The 23,700-nt window shown below is 39.5% G+C and overlaps 2 protein-coding genes across 3 annotated transcripts in view; both read right to left on the bottom strand.

The window, feature by feature from the left end:
• Positions 1–3,027: 3,027 nt before the first annotated feature.
• On the bottom strand, positions 3,028–15,296 carry gdi2 (GDP dissociation inhibitor 2). Its single transcript, XM_020601427.1, has 10 exons — positions 15,119–15,296; positions 9,032–9,139; positions 8,639–8,738; positions 8,207–8,341; positions 7,219–7,417; positions 6,989–7,120; positions 5,428–5,527; positions 4,857–5,028; positions 4,457–4,656; positions 3,028–4,094 (listed from the first exon to the last, which is right to left on the bottom strand). Exons 1-10 carry the CDS (start codon positions 15,161–15,163, stop codon positions 3,942–3,944), a joined length of 1,344 nt encoding a protein of 447 aa, XP_020457083.1. The 5' UTR covers positions 15,164–15,296; the 3' UTR covers positions 3,028–3,941.
• A 441-nt stretch (positions 15,297–15,737) lies between these two features.
• Positions 15,738–23,700, bottom strand: part of ankrd16 (ankyrin repeat domain 16) — a 10,008-nt gene continuing 2,045 nt past the window's right edge. The window contains exons 2-7 of one of the 2 annotated variants that reach the window (XM_020601503.1): positions 23,106–23,326; positions 20,874–20,916; positions 20,550–20,658; positions 20,296–20,457; positions 17,203–17,281; positions 15,738–16,307 (exon numbers count right to left, since the gene is read on the bottom strand). In XM_020601503.1, the coding sequence (XP_020457159.1) occupies positions 16,144–16,307; positions 17,203–17,281; positions 20,296–20,457; positions 20,550–20,658; positions 20,874–20,916; positions 23,106–23,326 (778 nt within the window). In that variant the 3' untranslated portion in view covers positions 15,738–16,143. Of the gene's footprint in view, positions 16,308–17,202; positions 17,296–20,295; positions 20,458–20,549; positions 20,659–20,873; positions 20,917–23,105; positions 23,327–23,700 lie in introns of both variants that reach the window. The other variant, XR_002275078.1, reaches the window with a different exon arrangement.

Genomic DNA, 23,700 nt, shown 5'->3' with positions numbered 1-23,700 from the left:
TATGTATACATGTTCCACACTATTTTTGGCCTTTCAGATAATATTCTTCTCTTTTTAATAAAAAAAAAGTCTGCCAGTCTCAAAATGGCATATACAGTGCTGCTTGGAATTTTGTGATCAATTTTATTATTTCTTCATAAATCTGACCTAAGACTACACATATAAAAGTGGTGTGTATGATTTAGGGGGCTGGAATAACAACACTTCAGCAGGCCACTTCCGGGCTATCTTCTGCCGTCTGATGGTGCGGTGTGGTGTGTCTACAAGTACATCAGGAAATGTGGTAGTGCAGGATGACACTGTGGCCCTGTCTGCTTTTGAGATGTCCTCTTCTCCAGAAGTAGAAGAAACTGAGGAGCTTCCATCCCCTTTTGCCAACATTCCTACCATTGTGTGTGACCATAGCTACTTACCAACCCGCTTTGGTAGCCTTGTGGACAATGCCCTTGTTTATATTTCAGGGTTTGTTGTTCGCCAAGTTTTGAAATGCCTATCTTGTGATATGTGCCGCGGTAGTTTAGTGAGTGATGCCATACCTCCATCATTTGATCAGAGCTACCACTTGCTCACACTAAAGAACAAAGGAGGGCTGATGATTCCTTCTGAGGGCACAGTAAAGGTGGTTAGGTCAGCTAGGCGTTTCATTTGGCCGTCAACATCACGACAAGCCGTCAAAGTGGCCTTGATCAGTCAGTTTGTCCGGGCTGAGATTGGTTCAGAGGATGTCTTTTTTTGTGGGGGGCACATTCAGGAAACACAGTTTGGAATTGACAACCACCATTTTGTGCTGATGTCACTGGTTGTGTCTGCCTTCCACAAACTGAGGCTGCACCACATTGCCAAACTGAACACTCTTCAGTTACAGAGTGGCAACACACGAAAAAAACTGTGCAAAACAGTTTTTTTTAATGGGTTTTAGCTCACACGCAGACAGTAGCTGTATGTATGTGTGTATGGATGGATGGATATAGACATATAATGTTCTTCATTACATATACAGCTGTATAAATGTAAATATGTGTCTACTCATGTAATGTTTTAAATAAAAATATAGTCTATATCTGCTCTATGTAAAAGCCAGCCATGTATGGTCTTTTTTTATTTGCAGACTTTATTCTATTTCCCATTACACTATTGGTTAAAAATCACTGGACATAAAAACAATTAATCAAAATTTGTTAACTGTAATCGTCAGTGCTTTTAATTCCCATAGACACATCTACCGTACATTTCAGGAATTGGTATAGACAGATGTAATAATCAATATTTAACTCTTACTTATTATCACAGTAACAGCATTACAAAAATTGGTAGCTGTAAACACTAATGAAAACATCTGAAAAGTACACATGTCGGTTTGGTTCCTACCTTTGTGCTAAATATATAAGGAGTAGTTAACATTTATAATCATCAACGTGGCACATGTTGGTTTTGGTTCCTAAACATATTTATGCGTGTGTGAATGGGTAAATGTCAGGAAATAACTTATAATACGTGGTAGAAATGTGTTTTATAAAGTTAAGTCCATTCACTTGTGTTGTATCACGGGGCAGAACGCCACTTCCAATATGGCTCCTACGTTGACGTGTCGTAGCAGCGGGCCAACCCGCTCAACGCGGCGTCTATGTATATTATGATATTATGTCTATGCTTCAAACCACTTGTGACACTTCCGTTTTGAAGGACTGCTTTGGGGCGTGTATTAACGTGGCCAAGTCACGTGATTGCTTCATGAAACGTTTCATGTTTTGGCGGGTCGCCGCTGGGGGCCTATGGAACATAGAACTATATACTGTAACTGCGGAGCTTGAGTTAGTTGACAGTTTACACTACCTGAATAACCAAATAAAAGGTTGGGCTGATCCTCAGTCAGTGATTCATGTTACTTGTAGATCATCAGTTGTGCCACGTTCCAATAACACAATAAAAGTCTGTGAAAATAGTCAGATTTTGTGTGGTTTTGTGTAGCTGAGACAAAAACGTATTTGATATTTGGAGAGGCTGATTTGGATGATGGAGGGTGTGAGAAAAAGAACAAGGTCACTTGAATGGGAGTATTTTGAGCTTTTGCAGCCCAATTTAGTCAAATGTAACATTTGTAACCAACAACTGGAATTCCCTAACACATCATCAATGATAAGACACCTCCATTCTAAGCATTCTGAGGATTTAAATGATGGGCCTGAAGCAGGGCAAAAACGAAAACCCTCCCTCATCTACAGTATAGCCTAGTCACAAGCACTCCTCATGAGAAAATGTAGGCCCACTTTCCAGTTTTGTTGAAAATCTATACCCATTTTGAAGTTATATAAAAATAAATCCATTCTTACATATGACACATACTGTATCTATAAATAGAACAATAAGCTTTACTGTTGTCACATAATTTTACACAGTATTGAGAAAATGACTCGGATAATACTATTCCTGTCACAAAAGCATTTGCCACCACGTACACAAATTTCACATAATTATAAAAATGTATATACTGTAACTATGAAAAAGGTGTCTTCTGAATCACCACGTTGGCAGTTTCTATTGTATTTAGAGGGGTTTGACCAGCAGATGTTACCAGTGTGCGTGATTCAAATATTTCAAAACAACCATTAATTTTCTGAAGCAACCGGTTCAGAGCTTTGAAAAGCTTAGTTTCTGCCCTATCGGGCAGCAGGGGATGCTAGGAATCGTAGTTCACAAGTGAGGTTTCGTCTGCTGCCACTTACAAATCTTTGTGCTATTTCTGATTCCCAGCTCTGTGGAATACAACACATTAAAACAGCATATTATGTAGTTGTCTACTATATTTCTGAATGCAATTATAGAGACTGCATTTCAGTATTTTATGTATAAATGAATTATGTGTTGTCCTTTGGTGTATTCCTATCTAGAAACGCCTATTAAAAGTGTAGGGCTAACTGAAAAATATGGGGCTTCAATTCTGTGAAGGCTTTAGTAACATTCACTGGATATTCTTGACTACACACAAATGCCAACTAAAACGCAAGAAAGAATAAGCCAAACACGCTGTTCTTTTTCTTTTTTTAACTTGCAGTACAGAAATCATTTGAGCCCAACATGTTTTTTAGCAGTTGTTCAAAACATTAAATGTTACAGGGCTCTCATCAAATCAATATTACTGCAGTACACATTTGGTCCTTCTTAAGCAATCACAGACAAATACTTTCCATCAATCTGCTGTTAATGCTCAGGTTTTCCATTGTTTTGCATAATACAATAACTAATACTTCCCTGCTGGAGTTTTATATAAACTCAAGCTAGTTTATGCTGGAGTACAGTTACCCTGTGGCTTGTCTTAAAGTATACGATCTGGCTGTGCTGGAGATGATACCACAAAGCTATGAACCACTTTATTTTACAAAAATCTGAGCCGATATCTGGGGTGACATTTCACACAGATGTTTGCAATCGATGGGCCTGAATGTGAAGAACACCCAACTACTCGATTTTATTCAGACACACAATACACAGCCACTTCTCCCTCATCCTGACATGAAGAAAAAAAAACAAACCTGCAGACAAAATAACACAAGTAGACCGCTATCTCTGACAAACCTTTTGTACAATGACCCCCCCCACTCTGTAAGATACTGAATATTAATTATAATTTTATTTGGCATCTTTGGACTATGCATCATCTTAACATGATGAAGCAGATTAATGTAGGGTATGACTGTATATTAGACATAACCAGTGAAACATCCATTTGAATGTGATTAGGAAAAGCATTCCTCCCTCCCCAAACCATATCCAACAATCTCATCTCTGTAGTTCATTATCTTCCTCATTAGGTAAACCACATACTTTAAACATATGCCGGCCCATTGGTGTGTACATTTTTGTGTAGGTTTTCTAATTTTGTAAGATTTCAGTTGTCGGCAGCATTGTCTTGGATAATCAGGATTGTTGCAGACTCTTCGCATCTACTCTGCGTTGTCACCGAAGATGTCCTGCTTCCTGCGCTCCATCTCGGCAAAATCAAAGTCAGAGCCTGTCATCCTCCGGTAGATGTCCTGGATGTCATTGCAGGTGGTCTCAAAGTGAGTTGTGGCATCATAGGAACGGGAGATGAAAATCTATAGAGGAGAAAACAAGGTTGGATAGAAGTCACTAAAATGTTCTTAAATGACATTAAGTTCATAAAAGAAACTAAAATACAAATCACTTATATACACAGTAATTATTCAGGTTGGTTTGTTTCAAAAACTCAAAGAAAATGATTTTTGTTACATGGGCAAGGAAAGAACAATGACAGTTTTCTGCACAGGGCATTTTGCTGACAACCTCACCTGTGCATTTGTGATGGCAAAAAAAAAAAAATAATAATAATCCTGAAAATTTGTCAGTCATATACAGTAATACCTGAACTGTTGTAAATGAGCTAAAACATGCAACAGCGGCAATATGATCTTGTTTCATCTTTGCTCACTGATCATACCTGGCTCTCAGTGCCCATGTCAGTGGGAGCATACTGGTTGCTAATGCTGACAAACTTCTGCTCGATGGGCTCCAGTAGGTCCAGGGCTGGCTTGATCTCTTTCTCAGGGTTATTTGTCTCAACTGTGGTGCTGGCAATGGCGATATATTTACCCTGTGCTGCCACGTTGTGAGCAAAAGAGATCATACAAACGTAGATGTCTAGAAAGAGAGAAACTACAATTCACATCTGGCCATCTGGCAGTTTGACAATTATGAGCAAAGTCTGTCACAATGTCACACAGGGTTAATATTTTTTTCATCTGACATCAACAGAGCCTTATTTTCTCCTTTTAAATATTTTCTATTCAAGATAAAAATGAAATACTATAACTTCTGACAATTTCCCCCCATGTGCTCACCATGCTTCCTGTTGACCTGATTCTGGGGTATGATGATCTGGCAAGAGTTGATGTCGCCAGTGTTGGCGATGGGGTGACTTAAGATGCAGATGACTCTGATCACCTGACCCACTTTGGTAGTACGATCCATAACATAGCTGGGGTCACAGATAAGCTGCTTGCACCTGGCGATCTGTGGTGGGCAAACACAGCCAGAGATTAGACAACAAGAAGCAGGTTTAATTCCTGGAGTGAAATATAATGGAAATATAAAATAGTGGGTGACTGTGCAGACATTTCTGGCTTTATAATACTGGATAAAAAGAGCTGATTTATATCATAAAGCTAAATCATTTATAAGATCAAACAAGAAAATGGGCAGTGTTTAGATTAAATAACCTGCTCAAACATAGAGGACTAGAAAATAATCAGATAACGTAATATATTTAGCATTGAAGTCAAAGTGAAATACAATTCATCTTTGCAAAATAATCAGTACATCTCTGAGTTCCGTTTGTTTCAACACTACAAATGCCATTGTCTTTTCAATTTTGCAACAACTGTTTTAATACATTGAGAACAAATTGCTCACCTCTCCCTCAGACTTGACTCCCACCACCTTCCCATTCTCAATCACAATCTCCTCAATGGGCTTATTCAACATATATGTCCCACCGTAGATCGCACTCAGCCTGGAATGGAAACACATTTGAGATGTTAGCTCCTATTATCAAAAAATATGAGCTCAACGGTAGTGAGCTATCTGAAACTACCCGGTATTAATAATATCACACAAGACTGTGTTTAATACTGAATCAACAAGTTTTCTGTGAACCGGGACTAAAATGACCAAAATATACAATAAATAAATGACAACATTTCTTTTCAATGTCCTCCCAGCACATGCCATCACGAGAGATCAACACCATCCAGGTCACTTCCTGTGACAGATGCAAAATACAAATCTGAGCTGCTGCAGACCAGAGTATGATCACAACATTAGACTAGATTTAAGAATAGCTTTTATGCAGTAGCCATAAGAATAGTTAGGGAAGACATTAAAGAGCCCATGGCATGCTTTTCCTTGTTTTTTTAACTTATCTACTATGTTACATTATCATCTTAGACATGACCTAAAGTTTTAAAAAATTAGGTGTTTGTATGTTCTAGTATTTCTATGCAGAAGTATTTTTTATTACTTAGATCTACTGAAGTAGTATTGGTTGGTACTGCCTCAAGAATTTATTATTACTGCTTTGTATATGTTTATTTTATTACTATTTTAATCTTGGCTGAGGAAGCTGCTCAGGATTTCCATTACACATGTACCCTATACCTAAGTAAATGGCACCTAAATTTGATCTACCTACCTACCTACTCACTCCAGCCACAAGGCTTAATGTCCTGGTACACATCCTAGTCAGGGTGGACATTTTAACACAGATATAATGAATAATAATAATCATAACTGCTCCATTTAAGTTTTTGAGTGAGCCACTACAGAGAGCCAGCATGCACAATACCAGGACCCTGAAACAAGCCTTATTCACAGGAGACAGGAAATTGATTAGGAAATGCACAGGTACAAACAATAAGACTAATGGTAGCTGAATTCCATTTTGTTGCTTCAGTCACACTGCTGCTTTCTCTCACACTGTCATCGTTCTCTCGGACACTTGAACAAAACAAATATACTGTGAATGTTAACGGTAACATCTGTGCTTTATGAAAACTCAACATGCGTGCACACATTCCTGGTGGATTACTTTGTACTGTGTGAATGCTGTAATTCTTCTGTTTACCTCGAGACTGTCACGACCCAAGATTAAACAGTTCCTAAAACTTGATTTAGTGCTACCTCCTATGGGATACCAAAATTTAGCTCTGGGAACTCATCTCAGCAGAACACGGGACAAGGGGTCAAGTTCAGTTATGGGTCGGTAAGTTCCTACAGTGAAAAAGGATTAATAGTTTCTGCAATTATGTGGTTTTATAGAGCTATATCTGAAATTCTAATGTTGAAATTTCAGAAGCTACTTCAAGCAGTTTAAAGTCCTTGGGTAAATGTTATTTGAAAAATTAACTCCACAATATACAATGCAGCGACAGAGACAGAAATATTAGACATGTGTATCAAAGGGACAAAGCCCTACCTGGCAAAGCCTTGTGGTAGTTCTCCCAGACCGTACAGAGGGTAGAGGTAGGGGCTCTTGCCATATCTGGCCAGAGACTCACTGTAAAGCTTTATCCTGTTAATTGTTTCAATGCAAGGCTGATCCAGGTAACTGAGAGGAGGGATGGAGACCATTTAAAATGGCATCACAATCATGTGCACTTAATGTATTACGAAAATAACACTTAAACAACAAGGAAGACCACTGACTCGTCTGTGCGGTAGAGGGCAAGGGAGTGGCCAGTAAAGTCTATCACTTCCTGGCCAAGGTTAAACTTTTGGAAAATGGCCCTCATTGTTGTCCCCTTGGGGTCGACACCTTCCATGGTTTTGGGGTCATTTTCGTCAAAGTTGGCAACGTAGCCCAGGAACTTTCTGAAGCGCCGTTTCTCAAACAATCCCATCAGACCTTTAGAAGACAAAGTTTAGACTTTAAGTGGACCCATGTCAAAAGCAACATAAAAGTGAGCAAAAAGCAAGCCTTACCACCACAATGCCAAACACAGTGACTAGCCCAGGAAGCCCGTAAAAACACAGCGAGTCATATTCACAGATGCAGTTAAGACCAATTCACCCTGAGCATGTTTTTAAATTACAGACAGAACTCATCCTAGAGAATGTCTCTCTGACATGTACATGAGCACCATCACCCCTTATGTTTTAAGTTTGCCTCTACAAAAACAAGCTGATTTCCTCCAGACAACACTACATGAAAACTATTTTCATCCAGAACATTTCTGCTATTGGTCAGCCTGGTGAAGACAGTTCATCATTTGCTGTCCTTCATAAGGAGCTGTTAACAGACATGTTATGACACTGAACGCACAGCTCATGTCAGTTGGGCATCAGACTGGCAAATTGTGGAGGACTTAATTTAAAGCAACCACTAGAAAAACAGACAACTATTACTGAAAACCAACTATCATATATTAATCTATATAATTATTAGAACACAGATTAGGGATGGAAGATAGAGCCCAGGAGAGAGGAAGTAAAGAGAGAATAATGTTCAGGCAAAAGGAGCAGGAGAGCAGAGAGTGAAACCCAAAAAACAAAATATAAAACAACAACAACAACAAAAAAAACTTCAAATATTTAAGTTTGGATTGGACCCAGATTTGGCTTAATATTTCAAGATTTCAAATACAAAATTACTGTGTAGGAAACAAATTTTTCCATGTATTTTGCAATAACTTACTAGATGCCAGAGCCTCAGCCTCAGTAGAGGGGACTTTATATATTTTGCCTGCCTTGTACACATAGCTGCCCTCAATCACTTTGAAATCCAGGTAGCGAGTCACCTGTGTAATTAGCAGCATACGGACCAGCTGACCTGAAAGAAGATAGAAGTATCTGCATTACTTTCAGAAAAACATAAAATGCTGATAACATTTAAGTGAAGTGTTATGGTCCCTGCTGATTAAAAAAACAGACATTTTAGATATTAAACACTTTCTGAAATACAACCCTCCTTTGGTGTTCACCATGGAGAACCAATAAGCTAAAGCTCATGGACTTTCTAGAAAAACATCAAAAGATGTAAACAGACATATTGCAGATATCTACAGATCTGAGGGTAAGTCAAAAGCTAAAGCTGCATGTGATATACAGGTGAGTGAACTAAGCGTACCATTGGCCATTAGGAATTTAGGGATGAGGTCCACATTCCAGTCTCGACCTTTTCCCATTGATGCAGGAGGGCTGCCCGGAAGATTAAAGCACTTGTAGAGCTGTATAGAGAGACAGAATACAAGCTAAAGACAAGAATGTACCTTTACACCAGAGGGACATCCAGAAAGCAAGGTAACTACTAAAGCAACCATTTCCAGGAAACAGTATTTGAGAAAATTTTTTTAGCTAAGCTGAAAGTAAAAGTGAATGTATACTCTTCCAGTTCAATGCTGATTAAGTGGTGTTCATCATGTTCATCATGTTAAGAAAGCCATATTTGAGTCTAAGTTACTAAACAAATATTGAATGTTTTTTTGCAAAGTTAAAGCAGAGGGGTCAGAGATTAACTCACGTCTTCAAGAGGTGTGATGGATGCACTATCCCCGCCGTAGTAGGAATTGCGGTCCATGTGAAGAACCTTCTTCCCCTTCACTGACATGATGCCTGATAAAATGCATTCCTAGGAAACAGAGGAACAAGATCAACAGCATGCTTTGAAACTCCCATTTTGCAAACTTTAGCGACCCTGCATTCCACTGCTTATTAACATACTGTAAAAGCCAGTCATCTCTGATTTCAGTCAGCTTGAGGCAGATGCTCTCAGATGCTATCGGATTATAATTACTGATGCATTATTGTGATGCTATAGCTGGTAAAGATGGAGATAATTTTAATAACCTTATATACTTATAACTTCAAGTACTTTATATACTGCTGGGTATCAGTATGTAAAGTAGTTGGTTTTGATGCTCATCAGAACCAGTTAGCTTAACTCTGTTAAGCTTCAATAGAAGCTCAGCAGGCACAGGAGAAATCAGTTGTATGATGCAATAAACTAGGATAAGAGCCAAAATACATTGCCCTTATTATTATTTTTAACTGAATTAAATCGTTTTTGAATTGAAACTCGTTCAGAATCGAATCACGACACCAAGAATTGGAACTGAACTGTGAGTTTGCCAAATATTCCTACCCCTAACAAAAAGTAATGCATTACTTTCACTGAGTGGTCACCTACAGTCATCCTGTACAAACCGTGGGCCCAAATGTTTTACAAAACTATATTTCTATCCGGTGGTGATGTGATGTAGTATCAGATTACACCACTCAGCTGCAGACCATGCCCAATCACCAGCAGAGTTCTAATAAAAGGGTGTGCCTGTAGAGAATGGTAAATGGGGCACAGATAGGGACTGACTACAAAAAGCTTATGTTGTGCTGTCTATTCACAACTCTCAACCCTCTCTTTAACCAGAGCCGGAGAAATTTCACACGGCTCAGTAATCCTCAAAATGAAATGTAACCAGCACGACTTACACCTTCTACACTGCACCAAGTCAACCATCATCAAATCCACTGACTGAGGTGGGCGCTCCACATTCAAGGCTGCAGGGAAAACGCAACACATTTACCCACCTCTTAAATTTTGTAACAGAGCTTAATTAGATTTTACACCAACTGGGATGCCTCTTCTCAGATTGCTTGTTTTTGAAACACTGTTTCCTGTTACTCAGTTCGCCGCAGACCAGTGCTACATGGGACTTGAAACAAACGCGCCCTTTGTGCTGAAGCTAACAGACCAACTGTAAACACTGGAGGAGCTACTGTCATGGGACACAGAATAATCAGAGCTCACAGAGAAGACATACACCATCTGACTGAAAATAGTGACCTATCAAATGAAAGAGCATGAACTCAGTTTTTACGAGCCTTTGAGTGAATCTTAAGTCATAGTTTTGTTGTGAGAGTTCTTTTTATCAGCTGCTGCTTTCTCTCTTTTTCTCTGCAAGGAAATACCAGCGCTAAGGCAGAAGTCTCTTTGTTGCTCTGCCACATTTTTAAAACATGACAGCATCATAAGTTGATGACACAAGTTGATGACGTGAGTGCTTGCATCTTTTTTCCTATGTGCATCTTAGTGCTACAATTCACCAGAGGTTCACTGAATTTATTTATATAGCACATTTAAAAACCATAACAGTTGACCCAAGTAATTTACAAGAAGTTGAAACAAGACTATAAACTAAAACAATCAAACCAAATATAAAGAACACAAGTTTTAAAAGGATACATCATAGCAATGGTAACATAAATGGTGCTGACAAAAAGGCCAAAAGCCCAGTCCAGCCTAAACTGGTGATAGTACACCTGTGTGTTAAAAAAATAAAAAATAAAAAAAAAATAACAAAACATGAAAATTCTAGTTGGGGGGTTTGGCCAAATGCCAATACATAAAAATGCACCTTAAGCAAAGACTTAAAGATAAATAAGGATGGGGCCAAGCTAACACGCAGGGGCAGGTCGTTTCAAAGCTTTGCACTTTCTCAGTCATAACCCCAGTGTCCTCTGCATTTTTTCCTGACAGGAAGAACAACTAGGAGTGAATGGTCAGCAGATCGAAGGGCTCTCAAGAGGCAGCAAAGTATAAGAAGTTCCGAGAGATAGCAGGGGCTAGGCCATTCAATAACTTAAAAGCCATTAAAAGAACCTTAAACTGTATCTTGAAAGAAACTGGTAGCCAATGAAGCAAGACCAGGACAGGAGTAATATGGTCCCAGTATGAGTCAAAAAGCACACATCAGCATTCTGGACAATTTGGAGATGCTTTATCAAAAAGTGGGATACACCAGTATACGTAAAGAGAGTTACAGTAGTCAAGGTGACTTGAAATAAAAGCACGAATAAGTCCTTCTAAAATATTCCTGGGAAGCAAAGTTTTAATCCTTGATAAAAAGCCTCAACTGAAAAATTGGACCTAACTACAGAGTTAATTTGTCTAATTTAAACTCACTATCCAATATAAATTCTAAATGTACAGTTTTACAGAGGAGCCCAGGTTTGGAGCAGAATTAGTGCTGGTGGCATTTGGAGTGACAAGTATCAACTCTACTTTACTTTCATTTAAATTGAAGAAATTTGCAGCCATCCAGTCTTGAATGTCAGTTCGGTTTATTTTTAAGGGAAGGCACAGCTGAACATCATCAGCAGAACAATTAAAGGAGATCTCATGATTCCTGATGACAGAGCCACTTTTTACTAAAGTAAAAATGTTCACCAAATGAGCTGTTATGTCAGCTATAACTACGTACTGTTACGCTTTCAGTCCTGTTTTTAGTTTATATTTTGGAAAATTAATGATGACACAGGGTCTTTTAACTTATTGAAGTGTGTTGCAACAGGTTTAGCAGGTTTAGTGATATCATTTCTCTTGATAGCACCCGTGTTCAGTAATACACTCTTTAAGTGAGCGAGATGTCTCCCCTATACACACTTTTCCACGAGCATTGTATCATGTAAATAACTTTTTGTTTTACAGGTGATAAAATTCTTGATATTAATTAACTTCCCATTGACTGGATGGTTGAAAGACTACATTTTTAGTATATCGGCATGTTTTGCAGGCTCCGCACTTAAATTAGCCCTAAAGAGGTTTGACAAAATTCATTGCAAGATTCTATAGGATGATGATAAGCTCAGAGTCTGCCCTTTATGTTTTCTGCCCTTTAAAGATCCACCCATGGTAACTTTTGTATATGTAGTATAATAAAAAAGAGGTGGTGTCAACTTAGATTTTTGAGTTTGTTCCACCAACTCAAGTCCACTTTTGAGTCCAGTTTGCTTACTGCACTCACAAGCCATTCTCTAAACTTGGACAACATATCTTGTTTGCTTTTATGATATTCTTCAGTCAACACAAATCCTTTATAATCTAATATGTTGACTTACAGGTAAGCTTTTTTTTTTTAAGAGAAAAGGGATGAAAACTTTGAGCATGAAGCATGTTGTGATCTGTGGGTTTTAGATAAAGATATGTGTATATCAAGAAAATCAATTTCTTCAAGACTATAATTATGTGTGAATCTCAAGCCTGTAAAACTATTTAAAAACTGAATATCTAACAGGGACTGGGGCTACCTTTTATTGTAATGTACACTGGCTGACAAAAAAATAAAATAGAATAAAATAAAACCAAAGATTTGACTAGAAGAGTCTCAGTTAAATGATGACCTCTCAACTAAAGACTTGACCAATCCACTTTCAGAAGGGGTCAGCCCTAAAAGAAACTGTAATTTACTGTGCTGCACTTTTAATTTCACTGCATCCATCTATTCATTACACACAAAGTTTTACATACAAAACATGTGACAAGATTATAAAATTAGACAGGAGTTTGTTGACTTCAGAGGAACCGACTGTTATGACTGTACTGTTATACTACGAGTGAAGGTCATTATTATATTTGTATCCTTTCCTTTAACAACATTTCCTCCTTTTGATGGGTACAAAGCAAGCAGCAGCTGCACATGTCTTACTGGACAATGGAACAATGTAAGAATAATTAGCCATTTTACTTTCTATACTTCTCACTGCACTATTCTTAATTTTTCCTATGGAAAGTTCAAGACTTTCCCCCACCATCACTGGTGGTTTTGATTCAGTCACAGCTGACTAATGCACATGTATACTCCTTAAGCCACAATTTCTTCATCCACTGCAATGCTGCCCTGCTTGCTTATCTCATCTTCAGGCTAAAAGTGATCCAGAATGCATTTAGGTAGTTTAATGTTTCCCATTGCTAAGCCACTACCCTCTTGTTATTAGTAGTGCACAGATGGGAACCCCAACCCCAACCCCCCGTTACTTAACCAAGAACATATAATAAGAGAAATACAAAAGGTCTAACTAATCATTTCTGTTCTAGAAAGGCGAATGAAGTAGGGTGAGTGAATTTGACAATTTAAAAAGGACACAACAAGGTGCCATGGGGGGCAGATCATATTCCCTTTGAAGACACAAAACTGAGCGTGTGTATAAATAGTAGGGGTTAACTTGAAAATGTTGAGTAAACCAGCCTGCACCGACTAACTTGGAACAGCACCATTTATTCTGATTAGAGACTTTTGTAACCTGTTGAGGTACTAGACATAACAGTGCTAGCGTGTAGCACAAAAGGAGAAGCTGTTGAGCTTAAACGTGAAATAAAGGATTTGCATAGAACTAAAACCACGCGAAAACACACTGCACCGCGCCAGCTTCCGTCTGCGGGGATTTTGCTAGCAGTTAGGCCACCGCTCACTTCCACTGGTCCGCAGAGCACCTACTTTCGATTCCTCAGCTTTAGTGGAACCACACCCAAATGTGAACTAAACCAACACCCTGCCCACTAAATGTTAACCACCCCCCTTTCTGCTCGACTGCCTTTGCCCCTCTACCTGTTTAGAGATTCAAGCAAAACACTTAGTAACTTGCTGTTATAAAGCAATATTTATTACTTCACAGAAACTAAAAGTTGGGTTCAGCTGCAAATGATATCTGATTTACAACTGTACAGTGACGTTTTTGCAGATGAATACGAGTCCAGAAAATGCAAGGGATTTAGTGCCACACGAAGCCGCAATAAAGTCCAAATTTATCACGGAACTGCCATGACATGCTTAAGCCATGTAGAACTGACAGCAAGTCCGAGTGCAGTTTTGTCCATGGCTATGACATGATTAATGCTGACAAAATTCATTTCCGGTTAACCAAACCGTACACATACGCGAATAGCTCACAAACTGCCACCTCACATTATACTGGATAAGCCACATTTGACTTTTCCGTGCACAAGTTAAAACGACACATGAAGTTCGCCCTCAAGTTACAACTTAACCCATTGCTAAAGTTTCGGACTGACAACTGCAAGGCCCAAAGTAATCCAGCGATTTCCTATAAGCAGTCCGCCCTTTTCCCCAAAGTCTTGATATTTAAATAATAGTGCTGGGACTGATGAAACTTTGCGAAAATTAGCTTTATTGCGCTTACGAAAAATGACTGCTCGCCAGCCTGTGGAAGCCACCGTCCGAAGAGGCGCTTAAGCTTAAACTTCAGATAGCTGAAGTTAGTTAGCAATGTGGACTTATTACTCCTATCAGAAAAGGGACAACCTTTTCTGAAATTACACCCACGCTGCGATTAAGTCAACAACCGAATTAACAGACACTGTGCACGAGAGATGGTTCAACGAAGCTGCGACACGTCGTTAGCAGGCTAAAGACTTAGCCTAAATGAAGCTAACCCTAACGGACCAATCATTCGCGTTATAATCTTATCATGACTGAGAAATGCTGCCCGATTTGGCGCTTACTTTCAAAATAATCAGATAAGTACCCGATTTTGAGTTTCTTACACTCACATTCGACAGATTACTCACTAACCCCCACAGTAATAGTTTGAACTTTTCTTGTGGTATCGTTTCTTTTCAGGAACTGACAGCAGATAGCACAGTGCTAACTACTCTGCTCACAGTTCCCATTAAAACTGTTAGCCCTAAGTTAGCTAGTTAGTGCTAGCCCTACTGATTAGGCCCTGTTAGCTCAAAGCCAAACTGTCAAGGGCTAACTGCGTCGATAACAGGTCACTTCCATGCTGTGGACCATATCGTTTGGTGCTTTCTCACCGTAAGCCCGGTGCCCAGGACGATAACGTCGTATTCTTCATTCATTTTTCCAAGTCTTTACGCCTCTGTTCCTGAATAAAGAGTAAGAAAATGGAGATCTACGGAGCTGGAAATGGGCAGGGGTTGCGATTCACGTCAGGCGCCTCGAGGGCGGAGCATCTCAGCTGTCAATCACTTGGTAGAGGAGGCGACAAAGTACAAAAGAGTCCATGCATTCCCATATTAATGTTCTTTTTCAAGTTCTCACACTACCATTAGTTCATATTTTCAGAAAGTAATTAAAAGATTTCTTTGTAGATTTGCTTTCAAACCATATTAACCTAAAATGCTAAGTAGTATTCAAAGTTTTATATCGTTATTTATTACTGTGAAATTCCAAGCAATCTCTATACAGTTTACACTACATTCACTTAATTTTAACTATTTTGAAGCACCTATTTTAGCAGGAAATCATTATCATCTTGTGACAAGATTTCTGCCAACAAATTAAGACCAATGATGTATAGTGCATCATAATCTTGATTTACTGTTTGAGGTGCAACTGTGGACTAGCTTCATGGTTGACCTACCTGGTTAGTAAACCCAGAGACAGTAATAAAGTTTGTCTTTGTATTACTCACCCAAATCTCAAATCTGTATAGGATTACAGATTACAGTACATGAAGTCAAACAAACTAATGACAGATGTCATACAAGCGTTGGCTTCTGGTTTCTTGACGGCACTGTAAAAGGTGACCGGCTTGTTTTAAGAAAATATCTGCAAAGTTTCATTATAACATAATGTTTTATCTACATTCAATACATTATTTCATATACAAATATGCATATGCAGCAACTTTTTAAGTTAATAATACTTGATGCTAATATAACACACCATAGCCAGACTTTCATTCATGTCAAGTCACTAAACAGTAAAGATTTAATGCAATCCACAAAACCTCAAGTGTTTCAGGTTGTTTCCTTTACTTAAATTAATTATACACAACTAAGTGTAAACATGTATTCAGTGTCACTGTAGTGTTTATTTAGGACGTGTCTGGTAGGCCATATTCAAACATTTGAACTACATCTGGTTTCTTGGCAAGTTGTTGTGCTGTTGTGCCAGATGCATCCTCTGAATCTTTGAGTCCAAGCTGCAGAAGTGTCCTGGCTGCTTCTGCATGCTGCCCGATGCAAGCCATGTGAAGAGCTGAGAAAAGAGAGGGTGGTAGACACAGTACTGGTTGTAGCATGAGTTTTTGTTTTGTTTTGTTCTTTGACTTCCTAGCTTCCAGGCAACATTTTACTACACTATATATGGAGCTCTAGTTGCTGTCACTAACAGCTACTCTTTACCTGACCACATATGAAAAACAACCTGCAAAGTAGCTCACCACTGAGAATATCATCTTATTGTGGTAAGGCAGATTAAAGCAAACTGATTTGAGCTGATTTTGGTGCATTCAAAGTAGAAAGATCCTGCATCTAAAATGTGAGAAATCAGCTGCTAAATCACTTCATCTTTTCAAAGTATCCACCTATTTATTCATCATTTTTCTTTTGGGTTTCTGTTGTACTTATGCTGTACTTGAAAATAATCCTGTTCAACAGTTAACTCTAAAATCTTAGACATCAAAGCTTCTTATCAGCCTCAAAGATTTTTTAAATCAATATGCTTTTTAGGAGGATTATAACAAAACTATACAATAACTGACAACACCTGTTCTGAAATGAACAGATGCCAATTAAATTAGGACAGAAACAACCGAAACCTGTAAAAGATTGTGAAACGGACCTATTATCTTCAAATCTTCTCTACCTGGTCAATGCTGCGTCAATATATGATGTGGGGATGTGGCTTATTATCACTCTCAATCAAAACTGATCAAACAGTCTGATGAAGTAGAAGAGCTACATTTTTGACAGTTAAGTTTTTAATACATAATACTAAAGTTCACTTTTCTCTCAAATTGTAATTTTATTGTTGCCTTTATTTAGCCAAGGATGCAGAGAAGTAAAAAAGTTTTCAGGGGCTCTAAAGATAAAAATATTTCACAAGGTCACCAACAGCACCAGTGCAAAGCTTGTCTGTTTGCATTGCTTACCAGTTCTTCCCTTTTTGTCCCGAGCATGAATATTCGCTCCCAACTCTATCAGTAATTTTATAGTGGACGTGTGGCCCTCCTGAAAAACACAGACTGAAATGAGGAAGGACAGTTGGTATTGTAAACTGTAAATTGATTAAGTCTGTTACCAATTCATTACTGCCACTTCTGCCTTTGTCTACTTTGACACAATCATGTCTATCGTGGAAGAGGACTCCATCCTTTGTTGCTCTTTTCACTCTTCCTTCTATCTGAGTTGAGGGTCAAAGAATACAGACTATCTTCTACCAATCAATGACTGTTTGCATGCACTGAAAACAGAAAGAAGTTGTTCACGTGTGTCTGCAACTGGAAAGCCTGACATAATTATGTGACTGCATACTCCCGTTGTTCACGTGTGCCTGCAACTGTAAAGACTGACATAATTATGTGACTGCATACTCCCATAAACAAAGATGGACCTGGTCGATCAAGTTCGTATTTTAGTCTCTCTAGCGTGTTTCACTTGCAAATCACATTAGTACTCTTTCATCATGTTCAGCATTATTAAGGTCTCTTCATCACTCCAGTAATGCTGGCTTTTTGTAGTTGCTTTGTCTATGCTGCTGCTCACCATGTTAATAATTGTCTGTTTATGCCAGTGACAACTTCCTGTTTTTCTCCAGTCACATGCACACAAGAAACCTTGGAGCTTGTCTTCTGCACGTGTGCTCTTGTAGAAAGCTAATCAGAAACCTGGTTACATGTATACATGAGAGAGAAATCAGCATTCTCCAGGAGAATTCTACCTGGGGAAATCAGGTCTCCCTAATCCCCTACCCCGATTACAGAAACCAGTCAACCAATTGACAATACATTCATATATCTCACCAAAGATCCATTATCTGTCACTTTTAGCTACTGTATTTCACCATTTACCTGTTTTCTTCCTACCTATTCAAGTGTTTATCCATTACTTTTTGACCATTTCTTTCTGCCTGAAATCCTCGACCATCGCCCCTATTCCGAAACAGCCCACAATCCAGAGCTTGAATGACTATTGTCCAGTGGCACTTACACCAGTCATCATGAAGTGCTTTGAGAAATTGGTGAGAAAACACATTCTCTCCTGCTTACCACCAACACTGGACACTCATCAGTTCGCCTATAGAGCAAATAGGTCTACGGAGGATGCTCTGGCCATTGCTCTTCATACTGCTCTGACTCACCTGGAGCAGCAGGGTAGCTATGCAAGACTACTCTTCGTAGATTTTAGCTCTGCTTTCAACTCCATGCTTCCCCATAGATTGGTGGCCAAACTAGTAGACCTTGGCCTACCCCACTCTACATGCCTCTGGGTTAAGGATTTCCTCTCAGACCGAACCCAGAAAGTCAGAGTAGGCCCACATACCTCCTCAGCTCTTAACCTCAATACAGGATCCCCCCAGGGTTGTGTACTGAGTCCCCTACTCTACATCCTGTACACACATGACTGTAATCCTACCCACTCCAGCAACACCATCATCAAGTTTGCTGATGACACGACAGTGATAGGGCTAATCTCTGAGGGGGATGAGTCGGCCTACCAGGATGAGGTACAGCAGCTATTCAAATGGTGCAAAGATAACAACCTGGCTCTTAATACCACCAAGACCAAGGAACTGATTATAGACTTCAGGAAGAATAAAACAGCTATCCAGCCCCTGCTCATAAATGGGGACTATGTGGAGAGGGTGACAGTCTTCAGGTGTCTGGGAGTCTATATAAAGGAGGACATTACCTGGACAGCAAACACTAAGGAGCTAGTTAAGAAGGCACAGCAGAGACTCTACTTTCTGAGGGTTCTCAGGAAGCACCAATTCTCACAGAAATTGCTTGTGTCTTTTTACCGGTGCTCCATAGAGAGCATTTTGACCTATTGCATTTGTGTCTGGTTTGCCAGCTGCACAGTGGCAGAGAGAAAGGCGCTACAGAGGATCATCACCACTGCCCAGGAAATCACTGGCTGCTCTCTCCCTTCCTTGGAGGAACTTTATAAATCCCGCTGCCTCAAGAAAGCCCAAAAGATCTGGGAGGATTCGTCCCACCCTGGGCATCATCTGATGGAAATGCTACCTTCAGGCAGACGTTTCAGGTGTCTCAAGGCACGGACAAACAGATTAAAAAACAGCTTCTACCCAAAAGCAATAATTGCACTGAACAACTCATAAGTGGGCAACACTGTACCGCACCTCACAATACACTGTCTTCAGCTTATATGTAGTATGTCATTATCATTACTTAGTAAATATGTGACATTGTACTGTACCCTACAATGTTGTTGTAGCTTTTTAACATATTTAACATAATTATTTTATTCTTGTCAATATGGAGATGGACTTATGCAGGTTATGTCTGTCAATGTGCAATAAGTGTGATTTTTACACTTGAGTGTGAGTTTATAGTTTTTTGTTTTTGATACCGACACATTTTTCTCTACACCTGAGGTTTGCACCCAATTTCGTTGTACTGTGTACAATGACAATAAAGATTCTATTCTATTCTAACTGTTCAACTGCTCTGCTCACCATCTAACTAGTCTTCACACGCTCTCAGTAATGGAATTGAGGTGTTACAGCTGACTCAACGTGTGGATACTTTTTTATTCAAAAATGGAATTTATACTGTTTTTATGATTAGTTGAGCTACTCCGGGCAGCACGGTGGCGCAGTGGTTAGCCCTGTTGCCTCACAGCAAGAAGGCTCCAGGTTCGGTCCCCTCCTGTGGAGTTTGCATGTTCTCCCCGTGCTTGCGTGGGTTCTCTCCAGGTACTCCGGCTTCCTCCCGCAGTCCAGAGACATGCAGCTTAGGTTGATTGGTGTCTCTAAATTGCCCATAGGAGTGCGTGTGTGGTTGTTCGTCTATGTGTTAGCCCTGCGATGGATTGGCGACCTGTCCGCGTTGTACCCTGCATTCACCTGATTGCTGGCCGGGATTGGCTCCAGCCGTCCCCGTGACCCCATTCAGGGATTAAGCGGTAGAAGATGAATGAATGATCTGCCCAGATACCCCAGAGGAACTACAGAAGCACCACCTGGGGCAAAAGTACCCCTGATTGGGATTCATTAATCTAACCTTTGCAGCGTAATGCAGAGCAGTGAGCTGGATGTCAGTTGCTCTCTGGTTCACGTCTACGCTGAGGCCCTGCACCAGGAACCGCAGGGCCTTGTCTTGACCAGTCACAGCAACGTGGTGCACCGACTGAGCCCCAAGTATATCAGCTGCTGTTGGAGACGCCTACAGTACACACAAAGCAGGTTGTGACATTACATGAATATCTGAATTTTTGCATCAGTGCTCAAACATTACTAGTTTGCGTTGCTATCTACCTGGTGCTTTTCTATGAGCAGTCTGGCCACAGAGATGTGTCCACTCCTGACAGCATCCATCAAGGGAGTGACTCCACAGCTGTCTGTGCTGTCTGGACTGTAGCTACATCTGGAAGAAGGCCAGTAAAGGTGAGGGTCTGTCAGACCAAATTACCCTTAAATCTGAGCAGTCCCAATGGAGTAATAAGGTGATTAGGGCCTTGCTTAAGGGCATCTCAGCATTAGTTATGAGGAACAGGTAAGTGCTGCCCTTTCAGTTTCCATTTGACTTTGGATATATGATATTTCTGATGGAAGTAGTCCCCGTACAAAATCTCGACCTACCTGTCTAGCAAGATCCTAACAACCTCCTCACAGCCGTGCATCGCTGGATGATCAACAGAGAGAGCAGAAGTTATAATGTGACACTTTTTTCAGTTATCAAAGCACATATTTAAAAAAAATGTGAGCACTCTCAGAATCTGAGATGTCCCTGGATCTTGGGAGATATTCAGATCAACCTGAAGTCAGAAGATAGCCTATTCTGCTGTTAGCCTCTTTTACCTGGTGTGACAACTCCATTCACCTGTAATATTCATAATATATGTTGGGATGTAAGAATGCAAGGGTCAACATTGGTAGGGACAAGACTCCCCCCCCCAAACTACCCCTTAAGCCCTGCCTAATTACACTGCGCTCAGAGTAGAGAGCAACACCAATGCAATGCTCTTGGATTCTGACCCCTAAGTGTTCAGCATGTCTCTAATAATATTCATCTAGTCATCGATTTAGTTGACTACAAAGATCTTCTTGATGGCAATCCCTTTGGCCCAATGTCCCACAATTTTATTTTTGATGCCTTAAATTTCTTTAGGTATGACAACGTTTTCATTAAAGCAATCAAAACTTAATGGTAACAACAGTTCTGTAAAACTGCCCTTTGACACATCACCCAGATTTAACATTAAGAGAGGAATTCACCAGGGCTGTCCCATCTCTCCTTACCTCTTTGTACTGGAAGGAGAAGTTCTTAATTTATAAATAACTCAGCATTCTTTTAAAGGTATTAGTCTTAATGGTAGGCAAATAAAAATATCACAGCTAGCTGATGACTACTTTATTTCTAGAAAGTAAAACTGAAGTCTCTCATGCTTTATCTGTTGTGCAAAACTTCTCTAAAATATCTGGTCTCAACCTCAGCTTAAATAAGTGAGATTCTCACTCTTAAATCATTGTAAAAACAGAGTTGTGTAATATCCCAGTAAAAGATACAGTGAAATATTTAGGAATTATGATGTAACTGCATCTGTCGAAATGAAATTCAATTCCTGGTTAGCCAGAGATTTATCTCTATATGGTCGAATCCTACTTAGCAAAGCGGTGGGCCTGCCAAGCGCCTCATATCTCTTCTCCTTAATTAATGCCATTATTACTTACAACAACAAATCCCTGTTCTTTGAAAATTGGTTTAAAAACAATGTTTTACTTGTAAAACAGCTGTTTAATTATGATGGACTTCTATTTTCATATGAGTACTTCATAGATAAGCACAGGGTCCGTGTCTCCCTGTTGTTAATGCATTTCCTTCTGGCATTCTTTGTTTAGCATACTCCTTTTCAGATACACACAACTTTATTCATTTAGCTATCTCTGTTAATGGCATTTCTGTCCTTGACAAAAGATTCAACAGCACCTTTATAAGAAACTCCCTCACTTCAAGAACAACAATAGCTGTTAAACACAAATTATCTTGGCCTAATTCTTCATTCATAACCTTAAATTCCTAAAAAAAGTCACCATCTCTTACAACCTTTAAACAACCTGATCTGAGCAAGTACTTCCAAACAATGTCACACTATCTAACAAAAAACTAACCAAAATCACTGACCTCTTCAAGTTCTTCCGTTTTACATCAGTATAATTTTACCTCTGGTATTTTGTTCACTTTGTGCTTCCTGTTTTTCTTGTTCTGCTATATGTTTACTGATGCTTATTTTGGCACATTATGTTTACTTTTTTTTTTATTGGGGCATCTGTTATACAACTGATGCAACAATCTGTATTGAATTGTATTTCTATTAAATAAACAAAAAAGTTGGCAGGCACCATGGGAGCGCAAGCTACCGAGCACTTTGGAAAGAAGAAGAAAGCAGTGTGGCTGGCATTTTCCATGTGTTTTAAAGTGTGATAAGTGAATGGCCCATAACAGTGAAGGTACTGAATATTTTTCCCAATAAAAATTCCCTACAATTATGAAAAAACATTTTTCCTAGCTACAGATTTTAGTATAACCAGCAGATAGCCACTGATGCGTGAAGTAATTTTGGTAACACAACAATATATTAAGCATTGTCTGTCTGGGAGCAAATATGACTTTTGATATAACGTGAGCTTTAGATCACCCCTTCTCTTTCAGTAGGTTAAGCACATCAGAATGATCTAATGACTTCACTCCAAAGGTAATGCCCATGGGTTTGCTCAAATATTAGCAGGGACATTTCTGTCCTCCCAAAATACTGGTGAGAACATGTCCCTACCGTCCATAGACAAAACTACACCCTCCTAAGAATGCTTCACCTGCAGTGTGCAGGGGCGTCCTATGTGTATTACTTTCCGTCCTCCAGACATCTGGTGCAGCAAGAAGCAGGTGCTGTACAACCACAGGATCGCCCTCCCTGCAGGCGATGTGTAATGAGTTCCAGCCATCCTTGTTCCTCAGCTGAGGGTCAGCACCATGAGAGAGCAGCTCCTGGATCACATCAAGGTTCCTCCGAGTACAAGCCATCATCAAAGGAGTCCTGAGAGAGAAAAGGAAACACTGAAAATATTCACACCTCCTCTGATCAAGTCCAATTTACAATTACATTACAAGCTTACAAGATAATGCAGAATAATTTTTTTTCTTCAAAATCAATCCGAAATTAACATTTTAACTCTGTGATTCACAGCTTTGCTCTTGCTAGCGCTGCTCTCTCTCTCTTCAGTCACATGGTCGACCACTGCTGCTCGCTCTCTGTCCCTCTCTCAGAAGTCGCTTGTGAATTTATGGCACGCAGTGAAGTTTATAACTTTAAAAAGAACGGTTCGTAACCCTTCATTCCTACACAAGCGCTGTTCAACAGAATGGCAGCAATTGTCATGCTGTAACTTTGAATTTGAGACTGATAAGACG

This window comes from Monopterus albus, unplaced genomic scaffold, assembly GCF_001952655.1.
Source record: "Monopterus albus unplaced genomic scaffold, M_albus_1.0 scaffold51.1, whole genome shotgun sequence".
NCBI lineage: Eukaryota > Metazoa > Chordata > Actinopteri > Synbranchiformes > Synbranchidae > Monopterus > Monopterus albus.
Note: the sequence above shows the minus strand (reverse complement) of the source record. Positions and strands in the feature narration are given on the sequence as shown.

Bases quoted from the DNA above. Each gene is read 5' to 3' on its own strand.
- gdi2 (XM_020601427.1), bottom strand. From the start codon at position 15,163: ATGAATGAAGAATACGACGTTATCGTCCTGGGCACCGGGCTTACG. The intron at 8,739-9,031 runs GTGAGTTAATCT...CTCTCTATACAG, and splicing joins CCATCACACCTCTTGAAGAC to CTCTACAAGTGCTTTAATCT. The intron at 4,657-4,856 runs GTGAGCACATGG...CTCTCTTTCTAG, and splicing joins TCAGGTCAACAGGAAGCATG to ACATCTACGTTTGTATGATC.